This window comes from Pristis pectinata, chromosome 7 (assembly GCF_009764475.1).
Source record: "Pristis pectinata isolate sPriPec2 chromosome 7, sPriPec2.1.pri, whole genome shotgun sequence".
In the NCBI taxonomy this organism is placed as follows: Eukaryota; Metazoa; Chordata; class Chondrichthyes; order Rhinopristiformes; family Pristidae; genus Pristis; species Pristis pectinata.
This window is the reverse complement of record NC_067411.1, coordinates 73,586,616-73,600,193: the sequence shown is the minus strand read 5'-3', so window position 1 is coordinate 73,600,193 and position 13,578 is coordinate 73,586,616. Positions and strand designations below refer to the sequence as shown.

At 39.3% G+C, this 13,578-nt stretch overlaps 1 protein-coding gene across 8 annotated transcripts in view; it reads right to left on the bottom strand.

Annotated features, from left to right (window-relative positions):
* agtpbp1 (ATP/GTP binding carboxypeptidase 1) overlaps positions 1–13,578 on the bottom strand; it is a 181,802-nt gene that overhangs the window by 52,518 nt on the left and 115,706 nt on the right. For all 8 annotated transcript variants that reach the window (XM_052020257.1, XM_052020256.1, XM_052020255.1 and 5 more), the window contains 4 exons: positions 11,253–11,340; positions 7,901–8,045; positions 6,819–6,972; positions 4,694–4,874 (listed from right to left, as the gene is read on the bottom strand). In XM_052020257.1, coding sequence (XP_051876217.1) covers positions 4,694–4,874; positions 6,819–6,972; positions 7,901–8,045; positions 11,253–11,340 — 568 coding nt within the window. The remainder of the gene's footprint in view (positions 1–4,693; positions 4,875–6,818; positions 6,973–7,900; positions 8,046–11,252; positions 11,341–13,578) is intronic.

Sequence of the window (13,578 nt, the reverse complement as noted above, 5' to 3'; positions counted from 1 at the left end):
GGCCACATTAACATATCGGAAACCCTTCTGAGAGCCGTGAGAAACAGATTTTTGTTCAACTAAATTAAATACAGAGATTTTAGGCATATATACAAAGACACCAAAATTTGTTAACAGCTTAATTTTTGTTAATATTTGGACCAAATAACGTAACCTATGGCTTCCTTGTTGTAGGTAGATGTAGGTAGTCCTTGACGAAGCCTTTAATAACGTCATCCAGTTTAATTAAAACACATTGAGAGGCTTAATTTATAACCAAGGAGTGGTAAAAACAAGGGATGAAGTAGGCTTTAAAAAGCTCTGGGTTGGCTTAAGCCTAGCCCTCAGGAGACCTTGACTCCATCCCTTGAGATTTCTACTCCACTCACAAGCTGAGCACCCAATCCAAGAAATGCATGAAATCATTTTACAACCCTTATAGATCCTGAAAACGTATTAACAATCTGGGTTTTTGATCCAACTGCCATGTTATATTTGATTTTAAAATTAAATTAAAATAATAAAAATACCACCAGTACAATCCAATGGAACAGAACCTGGTCCTGTTGAGAGTTGTAGACTATTCAACTCTTCCCTGGCTACTTAAACCATGAAACACAGCTCATACAGAAGGAATGCGAGGCAATGATCTTCCACTTTAAGACAAAATTATTGCGCTGCTGGCTGTCCTATTCTTACTGGTCCTTGAAGCAACTTTATTTTTATTTCCCCTTGACAACCTAAATAATTGCATTTAAACTGAAATTTTTAGGAATTTCTTCTTTCAAAAGATGGTGAATCTCCATAATTCTTTACTCAGAGACTTAGAGGTTTGATCACTAGGAGATATTTAAAGAGGAGGTAGATAATTTGTAGAAAGTTTGTAGAATTGTGGGCTTTTTGGAACTGTCACAGAAGCAGAGATGAAGCTTAGGACAGATTATCCATGATCATGTTGAATGATGATCTACTCCTGCTCCAATTTTCCAATGTGAATTCTTATATATATAACTCTACCCTTGTCTTAATCTATCTGCTGATGAAACAGTCTTCCACCCTATTGTTATCTCCAGATGTGATTCTTCCAAAGCAGAGCACTAGTTTCATTCACAAGCTTAGTTATTCAAAACCCTCCTGCCCAAATCTCATTCACTTAACACATTTAGCTCTCTGACTTTCAATAGCTTCTGATTTATCAGTACCTAGATTTTAAAATTCTCATTCCTCCTTTTAAATCCATCTATGGTCTCCAGCCCTATAACACTTTGAGATATGAGTGCTCCTTAAATTTATGCCTTAAAGCATTATGCCATACTCCAGGTGCACAAACTTTAAACCTCTCTGCTTTAAAATACTCTATGTCCTTGATCAAATGGTAGGTCATCTATTAATTGGCATATCAAATTTTGTTGACAATCCTCCTGGGAAGCGCCTTGGGCTGTTTTGCTACTTTAAAAGTGCAATATAAATGCACTTTAGTGTTGTTGGTATTAGTTTCCAGGGTACACAATCTCCAAAAGGCAAATTAACTCATATCTACAAATTGGGTATGTCATGTGACTGGATGTCTCATGATGAGACACCAGAATATGTCTAACCAAACTTCGTAACCCATTTCCCAAGTCAAACAGAACTTCTTAATCACTCTTAATAATAACAGTATTCTCAACATCTTTCTTCTCAACTTCCAATATTTATCCTAACCAGTAGTTTTATACATTGTTTACTGGATATGTATTTAAGAATTGGAATTGGTTTATTACTGTTGCATGTATCGAGGTACAGTGAAAAACTTGTCTTGCATACTGTTCATACAGATCAATTCATTACACAGTGCATCGAGGTAGTACAAGGTAAAGCAATAACAGAATGCAGAATAAAGTATTACAGTTACAGAGAAAGTGCAGTGCAGGTAGACAATAAGGTGCAAGGTCATAAGGAGATAGATTGTGAGGTCACGAATCGATCTTATCGTACTAGGGAACTGTTCAATAGTCTTATAACAGTGGGATAGAAGCTGTCCTTGAGCCTGCTGGTATGTGCTTTCAGGCTTTTGTATTTTCTGCCCAATGGGAGAGGGAGAAGAAAGAATGTCTGGGGTGGGTGGGGTCTTTGATTATGCTGGCTGCTTTACTGAGGCAGCAAGAAGTGCAGTCCGTGGAGGGGAGGCTGGTTTCCATGATGTGCTGAGCTGTGTCCACAACTCTCTTAAGTTTCTTGCAGTCACGGGCAGAGCAGTTGTCATACCAAGCCGTGATGCATCCCGATAGGATGCTTTCTATGGTGCATCGATAAAAATTCGTGAGGGTCGACAGGGACATGCCAAATTTCTTTAGCCTCATGAGAAAGTAGAGGAGCTGGTGAGTTTTCTTGGCCATGGTGTCTACATGGTTGGACCAGGATAGGCTAATGGTGATGTTCACTCCTAGGAACTTGAAACTCTCAATCTCAGCACCATTGATGTAAACAAGAGCATGTGCACCGCCCCCCCTTCCTGAAGTCAATGACCAGCTCTTTTGTTTTGCTGACATTGAGGGAAAGGTTGTTGTCATGACGGCATGTCATTAAGCTCTCTATCTCCTTCCTGTACTCCAACTCATTGTTATTTGAGATATGACCCACTACAATGGTATCATCTGCAAACTTGTAGATGGAGTTAGGGCAGAATCTGGCCACACAGTCATGAGTATTATAGGGAGTAGAGTAGAGGGCTGAGGATGCAGCCTTGTGGGGCACCAGTGTTGAGAATAATCATGGTGGAGGTGTTGCTGCCTATCCTTACTGATTGCGGTCTGTTGGTCAGGAAGTCAAGGATCCAGTTGCAAAGGGAGGTGTTGAGTTCCAGGTCTCAGAGTTTGCTAATGAGCGTGCTTGGAATTATAGTATTGAAGGCGGAGTTATAGTCAATAAACAATCGTCTGATGTAAGTGTCTTTACTGTCCAGATGCTTCGGAGGGCCAGGAAGATGGCGTCCACTATATACCTGTTTCAGTGATTAGGCGAATTGCAGTGGGTCAAGATTGTCTGGGAGGCTGGAGTTAATGTGTGCCATGACCAGCCTCTCAAAACACTTCAAGATGGTGGATGTCAAAGCCACCAGTCGGTAGTCATTAAGGCATGTTATCTTGTTTTTCTTAGGTATCGGGATGATACCTAAGAAAGGGTCTTCTTAAAGCAGGTGGGAACCTCAGACTGAAGCAGGAAGAGGTTAAAAATATCTGCATATACCCCCTACAGCTGATCTGCGCAGAATACAAGGACATGGCCAGGGACATCATCCGGGCAGATGCCTTCTGTGGGTTCACTCTCTGAAAAACTGATCTTACATCTGCAATGGTGACTGTGGGTCAGGTGCATTGGAGGCTGTCGGGGTGGGTGGTGACATTCCAATCCCCTCCTGTTCAAAACATGCATAGAATGCATTAAGCTCATTGGGAAGGGATGCGCTATTGTTGACGTTGACATCCAACTTAGTTTTGTAGACTGTTATAGCACGTAAGCCCTGCCACAACTGACAGCTGGTCTGGGACTTGATTTTAGGCTGATATTGTCTCTTGGCATCTCTGATAGCTTTACAGAGGTCATATCTTGACTTCTTGTATAAGTCAGGGTCACCTGATTTGAATGCTGCAGTCCTGGACTTCAGTAGGGAGTGGATCTACCGGTTCATCCACGGCTTCTGGTTTGGGAACACGCGTATTGTCCTCTTTGGTACACACTCCTCAACATACTTGCTGATAAAGTCCGTGATGGTGGTGCCTTTGGTGGTTTAAATGTTCTCAGCAATCTAACATTCAGTATTTGCCTTAGTCTCTTGATTCTTTCTTGGTAAACAAAAGACCCCCCATACCATCTTTCTACTTTCTTGAGTAGAGATGCTACGTTCTTTATTGTATGTGCAAAATTCTTAAGGAGCTTTACAGAGTAGATGGAGAGTTGAAGTTCCCCTGGCTGGGAGGTTTAGAACCAGGGGTCACTGTCTCAAAGTAAAGGATCAGCCACTCCAAGGGCTAGTGAATCTTTGGAATTCACTATTCAAGAGGCTTGTGGAGGCTCAGTCCATGAACATATTAAAGGCAGTGACTTTTACATACAAAGAATCAAGAGAAAATGAAAAGTAATGCTGAAGTACTAGATCAGGCATGATTTTACTTAATCCCAGAACAGGATGAGGAGCGAAATATTCTTCTTCTGTTTTTGTTTCTTATGTTTTATTTTAGAATCCTGGGATGTATGCTGTAAGATCCAGAAAAATAAAAAAAAACAGAAATCCAAAAAAAAAACCAGAAAATGGTGGAAGTACTCAGCAGGTCAGGCCACATTTGTGGGAAGAGAAACAAAGCCAACATTTCAGCTTGAAGTCCCTTTGTCAGAAAACATTCAGATATGGAACGTTAGTTCTGCTTCCCTTCCCAAAGATGCAGCCTGACCTGCTGAGTATTTCCAGCATTTTCTGTTTTATCTTTGGGATATTTTCCTCACCATCATTGTCCATACAACATGTATGCACATTTGTGTAATTTCAAACATGTAAATTGGGAGCTGGGAGAGGTGTTCAGAAAAGAGATGTGGCAGAAAAGTACTAACAATTTGTTTTTAAAAATTATAAAAGGGAAGCACATATTAGGAACATACTTCAGTAAGATGATTAACCTCCATCTGATCATCAACCAGCAGTATCATTTTAAACAACATGTAGAAAAGATTATCTCACCTTCCATTAATGACTCCATCTGGGTTCAGCATTGGGACTATTTTAAAAATATATGAGTCCCGCAAGCTTTGTGCCGTCAAATTATTGCTCATTAAATATTCCAAAGTTCCTTTCATTACCCAACTGGAGTTGCTTTCCCCAGGATGGACACGAGAGGTTAAGAAAATGTAAGGTCGATTTCCTGCAAAAATGATATTTATACACATTATATTTTTAAAACACTGCTTTACTTACTATTAATCATTTAATATGATTCTTGATAGAAAAAAGTAATCACAAACGCCGCTCCAAAAAGTTTCAGCATCTCTAAGGAGCCTTGATGAACAATCATTTTGGGAACGTTTTAAGAGGTGACCAGAAACCATTAAATGATACAACGGCAATATGTTCCATGATGAAAAGTCAGAAAATAAAAGATTATTTTTTATAAACCTACAAAAGAAGCCTCAGTACATGTTTCTCTGGAAGCTTTGCCTTTTCAAGCACTTGACATTAAAGCAGGGTCTCCTTGTACCTATTTGATGTAGTAGTAAATTGGATACACTGATAGTTCTCCCATCGTCAAGGGTCAATCATTAACCAAAGTAGCTGTAATATCATTTAATTCTCATGCCACTGTGGAGATGATCACATTCTGCAGAGACTTTCTATTTAATCTCTTTATTCATTTGATAAAATGGCTGATAGTGTAACTAGGCAAAAACTTGCACTGGTTTATTTTCTAAAAAAAAATTTTCTTTCTTTTCAACCAAACTTTTACAAAAACAATAGGGAACAAAATATAAAGAGACAACTCTATGTCTACTTAATACCAAGCATATACTATTCAACACGTGTGTTCAGTATTAAATAGACAAAGAATCCAAGTACCAAATTTAGAAACAAGGATGTTTGTTACTTGAACATTTTAAGAAATGTTTCTTTTAAATAGCTTTCTAATTTACTTAACTTAATTACATCATGGAGAGAGTAATTTACTAAGGCAGAGGAGAAATTATGGTTCAATGGTGTACAGTTCAATAAACTACACAATCAGGTCTTAATTGCATTTGGTGGCTTGAGCCAGAGAAAAGACAAGTGTAACTTTTCCTGAATATTGTGTTAATCAGGAACATCCTATTCTCTGTCTTAACTGCAGAGTAGTGTGTTGACAACAGGCAGATGGAGAGAAATGTAACATGAAGGATATATATAATCAAAAATATGTATCTTTAAGGGTCTGAATTTGGCCTCAGTTTTAAAGTAATGACTGGGCAATGTTTAAGGCTGGTAATAGAGGATTGACTATGCAGGTAAATACAACACCAAATGAGAAACTTAACCTGTGTAATACTGATGATCCATTCCTGATCATAGAGAGAGAGAGAGAGAGACAGAAAGAGAGAGAGAGAGAGAGAGAGAGTATGGGAACAGGCCCTTTGCTCAGTTAGTACGCACTGAGCATCATGCAACCATTTTTACACTAATCCTACTTTAACCCATTTTATTCTACATTCCCATCAACTTCACTATCACTCATCTACATAACTGTAGCAATTTACAGCAGCCAATTAACCTACCAACTAGCATGTCTTTGGGATGAGGGAGGATACCCAAGTAGTCACAGGGAGAACATGCAAACTCCACACGGACAGCACTGAAGATCGGGGCTGAACCCAGATCACTGGAGCCATGAGGCAGCAGCTCTACTAGCTGTGCCACTGTGCCGCTTTGTATATACCAAGTTAGTTGATCTAAAATGGCAAGATCATAGGGCTGTTACAAATGGCCTCAAATGGGCATATATTGAAGGAGAAAAACATTAATCCCATTTCCCATTGATTGTTAGTGCAATAGTCACTCCTACAGTATGCACATGCCAAAGGGGGAATAGAACTGGACTTGGCTACAACAATTTATAAGCACAGAACCTGTAATCAAATACTGAGTCTTACAAAAGAAGAATTGGCACTTGAGTGAGGCATCAAATGGTGGCTGTGGAATGACACTAGCAGTGAATGGATCTTCCCATACACTGGCTTAGGATAGTAACAAGGCAGTGACCTAGATCAAATTCAAAATACATTTACAGTAAAAGCAAATAAACTGTGATGGTAAACTTGAGATAAATATATCAATTACTTACTGAACTGGTATAGGCTCTCCCAGGACTTGGACTCTGGCATGGATGTAATGGTCAGTACAGGGCAAGGGTTACCTCCCAAAGTTTCACATATTGAATCCCGGCGAAAATAAATCTGTTGAGGATCATGTAATGCCTCCAGTTTTTGAATATGCATCTTTGTTAAAAAAAAAGGAAAGGAAATTCTTAGAATTATTTTATTCCTTTACCTTATGTTCCTATTCTGAATTTTCATTTCTTATTGCTGACCTTATACTCATCGGAATGGATTGTGTATAGATGTGAGGATTACAGGTTTACCATTCTACAACACAGAGATGCTGAACAAGTTTCAGAACGGAAAATGTGTACAGTAAAATTCATGACTTTTCCATTCTTCAACATAAATCCTAATTTCATTTATATATTACATGAATTACTAATAAACCCAGATGTGATGCATTCTTTCTGGAATTCTGAAGAATGTGGGCTGAGTTTCTGAAACAAGATTCTGAGTGACCATGATGAGGCAATGGCTATGAAGTCTTTTTTCTTGTGGAGGAGTCCAGAGTGATAGGATAACGAGTCAACCTTTAAAAAAATTATGGAGAGGGAACCCTTCCCACAGAGGATTGCTAATCTTTGAAATTCTCTGCACCAAGACAGAGGATGATGTTAATATGGAAGACTGAGACTGAGATCGAGGATTATGGGGAAATACGGCAAGGAAGTGGAGCTGAAGGCCAAATGTTAGTTCAATTATGATCTTGTTGAATAGCATGGCAGGCTTGAGTTCCTGGTTCTTATGTTTGTTGGAAAAGCAGCTAAATCCCAGATTCTGGGCATCTTAATTGATCTTAGACAAAAACACATTTATTTCAAAATCTCTGTGTGAAATAATATGCTTACTTTCAGAGTCTGCAAATCAAGAAAAAAACTAAACATAGACTTCTAACATCTAGCTGAGTTTTCAAACATGTAGTTTCTTAAAAATAGAAATTATATATTGAAGGCAGCAGTGTTTAACCACTTTACAACACATAGGTAACAGTTGCATTATCCATCTTCCAATTAACAATTCCTATTCAGTATTTTATGCACATTACCTGCAATGTAGAGTATGTATATGGATAGTGATAAGCAAAGTAGCACACATCATCTTTGTGAGTAAAAGTCATTGTAAATGTCAGAGTGTAATAAGATTTTCCTTTCAGACCACCAGCTGCAATTGAACTTCTGGAAAAATGATTCCTACAAAGGAAAGGAGTAACTATGTTAAAATATTTCGTAATTTACTCTTTTTAGTGTGTTGGTTGCAGATAGATAGCTGGGCCATTGACACAATTTTAGTAGGACAAGAAAATCATTATTTACCATGGTTGGTTCAATTGAAATGGATTAGATAATCAACTCAGTCATATCAGGTTGAAATCTAATTATCAGAAAGAAATTTCAATTTCTTGATTAACACCTTGTACTAAATAAATAACTTGCTTCTTTTGATTAAGACATAGTTCCCTCTGCCTTGTGAAACTTCAGAAAAGTTATCCTTTCCTGCTAGTTTCTCTTGAGAATAAATTTCTGCTTATTTTGTAAGCTGGCTAGGGAATTTAGAAATGATAAGATAACATGGAAACTTGCTGGTGTTTTGGCTTTAAAGGAAAGCTGTAAAAACTTCACACCACTAATTAGTAAATAAATTGCTGCCAATGGAATATCCTGCATGGAGCAGGAAGTCAGAAGGATAGGAGCATCAATCAGTGAATTTTAAAGGTCTGGTGTCTTCTGAAGTGTTGGGAAAATAATTTTTTCTTTATTAATTCATTTCCAAAGATATTTTTGTTTTAATTTTATTTTTTAAAATTTTATTTACAGCGTGGTAACAGGCCCTTCCGGCCCAACGAGTCCGCACCGCCCATTTTAAACCCATATTAACCTACCCGTACGTCTTTGGAATGTGGGAGGAAACCGGAGCACCCGGAGGAAACCCATGAAGACATGGGGAGAACGTACAAACTCCTTACAGACAGCGACGGGAATCGAACCCCGATCGCTGGCGCTGTAATAGCGTCGTGCTAACCGCTACGCTACCGTGCCGCCCCTGATATTACAAAGTCAAAACTTATAACAGTCGAAGTAGAATTGGTTGAAACATAAATTTTCTGTAGGTAGAATAAGGGAAACATTATGACTCAGAAGGAGGAAATCTGACCTGTGTTCTAGCACAAGGTTTATAGCCCTGCAGGTCACAGCTCTTCAAGTGCACATTCAAGTACTTTTTAAACATGATGATGATTTCTACTTCTACCGCTCTTTCAAGCAGAGTTCCAGATCCCTATCACCTTCTGGATGAAAAGTAAATTCCTCATCGATCATCAAATCCTTCTACAAACTATTTTAAATCAATGCCCGTGGGTTTTTCGACCCCTTTGTTAAAGGAAATAGGTCATTACTATCAACTCTAATTAGGCCCCTCAATTTTATACATTTCAATTAAATCTCTCTTCATCCTTGTTTGTTCCAAAGAAAACAACCCCAGCTTCACTAATTCTTCTTAACACCCAAAATTTTCCACTCCTGACAACACCCTTGTAAAGTATATATCCTTGGCATCATCTGAGAAGCCGGGCACAACACAGGGTGGAATAACGTAAACACTCTTATGACAAATTTAGAGAGGCAGTTCCCAAGTAAATGAAACGATGACAACTTGCTATGGCAGATTTCAAGGCTTCAAGATGTCCCAAAGCATTTACAACTAATGAAGTACTCTGTGAGGTAAAATCACCTGTAATCAAGAAAATGCTGCAGCCACAAGCCTATGCATCCAACATTTCACTTTCCATGACCTCCGCTACCTCCAACAGGATCCCACCACCAGGCACCCCCTCCCCCCTCCCCTTTCCTTTCCTTTCCGTCAGGATCGCTCTCTCCATGACTCCCTTGTCCACTCATCTCTCCCCACCGATCCCCCTCCAGGCACTTAGCCCTGCAACCTCGCTAAGTGTTACACCTCCTCCCTCACCACCATTCAGGGCCCTAAACTGTCCTTCCAGGTGAGGCAGTCCTTCACATGTGAATCCATTGGTGTTATTTATTGCATCTGGTGCTCCAGGTGCAGCTTCCTCTACATTGGTGAGACCTGACCCAGATTGGCAGATCACTTCGTCGAGCACTTTCACTCCATTTGCAAGTTAGAGGAACAGCATCTCATATGCCACCTTGGTAGTCTCCAACCTGACGGCATCGATTTGTCTAACTTCTGGTAACCACTCCCCTCTGTCCCCCTTTTCCTTTCCCTTATCCCACCAGCCCCATCACCCCTTCTCTTTCCACACCCCCACCCTCTCGATCTGCCCACACATTCCTCCCTCCAGTTCCCCTCCATCCCTTTATTCCATGCTCCATTGTCCTCTCCTATCAGTTTCCATCTTCCCTGATGTCTGGGGGAGGATGGGGTGAGGACAGATGTGTGGGAAATAGAGGAGATATGGATGAGGGTTGCATCGATAGTAGTGGTGGGGGAAACCCCATTTTCTGAAAAAAAAGGATATCTCGGATGTCCTGGAGTGAAAAGCCTCATCATGAGAACAGATGTGGCGGAGCCAAAGGAACTGAGAGAAGGGAATTGCATCCTTGCAAGGACAATGGACTCTTGTGTTTAATTAAACTATTTTAAAATCCTGAATGTTCTTCTCTGGCATATATTCCCGCTATATCAAGAGATATTCAAATATTTTTCTTTCACAACTTCATAAACTTCTGTTTGACAAGTAGTGACAAAGCACAAAATCAAAAGTGTTATCTGGATGGGTTTCAATCTCAGATACATAGAGGGATTAAATGAATTGTACACTTCAGGTAATACAGGAAAGGCCACAAAAGATGGCACACTACCACTGCAACAAAGTTTTTTCCCCAGTAAACAGCCTAACCCCTGTGCTTAATGTGAACCAACAATCTACAAATTTTGTCATTGAACTCTAATTTAGTTTATAGCAGGAGATTGTTTTCCTTTTTCACATGAAATTAAATGAAAGATGTATTATCCTCAAGAACCCTTAAGACCAGGAGGGAAAGTATCTTCTATCTTGTCAATTTCACAGAAATCCTGAAGCTTCACAAGAATGCAAAGACAAAGCTGCGTTGATGACCAGTAATGAAAACCAGTACTGAAAATGTAAATATTCCAAAGACTTGACAATGTGTATGGCAGTGGCTGTAAAATAGAGCCATGCTCTCCACCAAGAGAATGAATAGCAGATAAAATAACCATTTCATGCATGTGAGGAAGGAAAATGAAACTGAAGAATGGAAAATTTGTATCTCCTTTAAAAACCAATAATTTTAATGGTTAAGATAAAAACAAATTTCAGTGAAATATTCAGCAGTAAACTGAAAAATATAGGAAAATAAAATTGCACAATATTCTTGTACCGATATATACAAAGTGCTTACTTGTAATAACAGATATCTGTTCCAGTTCGAACCCACCGTGGCCTTCCAAGCATGGCTTCTTGGACAGAATACATTATGGGATGCATACCTTTCAAAAGAAAATTGCAAATGTATGTGATTCCAGTGTACTTATGAATAGAAGTTCTAAAGTGAATTTATAAATTGCATTGCCCTCAATGCACTTCAGAACTTTAACAATGTGAGATTTTCCTGTACTTTCTATTCTATTGATTTTGCCATGACCATAAGAACAAATCAGAAAGGGAGAAATTTCTGAATTGTGTTCAGGGCAGCTTCTTTGAACAGTATGTTTTTGGCCCATCAAAAAAGAGGCTGGATCTGGTTCTGAGGAATGAGAGGGCTAATTAAACCAAATGTCAGTGGGAAAATACTTAGTGAACATATCATAACGTTTAGATTAGTAATGGAGATGAGTAAGAGCAATTTAAAGTAGACCTCCAATGAAAAGAGTGCCTAAGGTAAAATGGAACCAAAGATTGGCAGGAACAGATGATCTAAGAAGGGATGTTTCAAATACAGACTAACTATGTTCCCATAATGATGGAAGGTACAGGGAATAAAGTCAGAGCTCACTGGATGGCAAAGAAGAAGAAACAAGGAATAGGTGATACAAATGACACTTTACAAATAAATAACTCAAATGAACCCAACAATATGCCCAAGAAGTAAGGTGAAAAGGAAAAGGAAGGCAGATAGCATACAGGGGAACCAAATGTTGCACAGGTACAAATATAGCAAGTGGATAGTAAAAGGAGAGATAGGGTCAAAGAGCATGGCTGATGTATCTACAAGTCTTCCCCAGCTTATGAATGCCTGACTTACATGTACTGCCCATACATACAAACAAGTGACACTGGCGGGATGGATTGGCTGATTGCTACGGGACCGTAGGAATCTTCTGCCGTGTGGAAGCTTGGTTCGGGGCCGCATTTCCGACTTGCGAACTGTCTAGATTACAAACAATTCATGGGAATGAAACCCTACCATAACCTGGGGAGGACCTAGAATGAGCACTTTGTATTGGTTTTCACCATGGAAGTGAATGCTGCTAAGATCTCAGCGGAAGCGGAGACAGTTGGGATAATAGACAGGATGAAAAATTATAAGGGGGAGGTATTAGACAGACGGCCAATGCTTAAAGACACCTACACTGGATAGGGTGCGTCCTTGGTTGCTGAAGGAAATTGCAGATGGGCTTGCCATTTTCTTTCATTCCTCCTTCAACAGCAAATCAACAGCAAATGCGACACTCTTGACCAAAAAGCGTGCAACTGCAGTCTGATCAGTACAATTCAATAGTAAGTAAATTCTTAGAAACAACAATCAGGGAAAAAGTGGAAAATCTTGAGAAAATAAAGTTTGAGGTTTGTAAAAAGCAAATTGTGTTTAACTATCCTGTTTTAATTTTTTTTTGATGTGATAACTGAGAAGGCTGAATAACTGGCCAGCAAAGTTCAAGACCGGGAAATAAAGGTATCAGTGGCAGCATGGATAAGGATTTGGCTTAAGGACAGAAGGCAGAATTGCGAACAAATGCTTTTCCTTCTGGAGGGACCAGTAATAAGATCACTGTTTTTTTTATATACTTGTTAATAACTTGGATATGGGTTGAGCAGGATAAAATTTCAAAATCTGCAGCTAACACAAAACTTGAGGTATAGTAAGCAGTGATTAGGATAGTTATAGATGGCAAGAGGGCATAGATCAACATGCAGAATTGGCAGGCAAGTGGCAGATGAAATTTAATAGAGAGAAGTGTGAAGTGATACAGCTTAGCAGAAAAGATCAAGAGTCAATAAAGTCTAAATGACAGAGTTCTGAATGGTGTGGAGGCACATAGTGACCTGGGTATGTGCATGCAAATTTGAAAGCAGCAGGATACATTGAGGGTGCATTTGTAAAACTTCATAAAGAGCATAAAAGCAGGGAGGTTATGTTGAACCTTTGTAAGACATCTAGAGGAATGCATCCAGTATTCGTTACCACACTTGAGGAAAGACCTGAAGAGTGGAGAAAGGATTTACAAAAATGGTTCCAGGAATAATTTTAGTTACAGGGCTCAACTGGGGAAATATGGGCTGCTCTCCTTAGAGTACAGAAGGCTGACAGAAGTTTTGATAGTGATGTACAAATCAAGAAAGGTTTAGGTATGGTAATTAGAGAGCACTGCAAGGATTGAGTCATTGGTGGATGGCTCAAGGACCAGGGCAGAGATTTAAAGTGATGGACAAAAGATGCAGGAGTAGGTAGAAGGGCAGAAAATGGAGGGAAAACCTTTTAGTTTGATACAGAGAGCGATTATAAT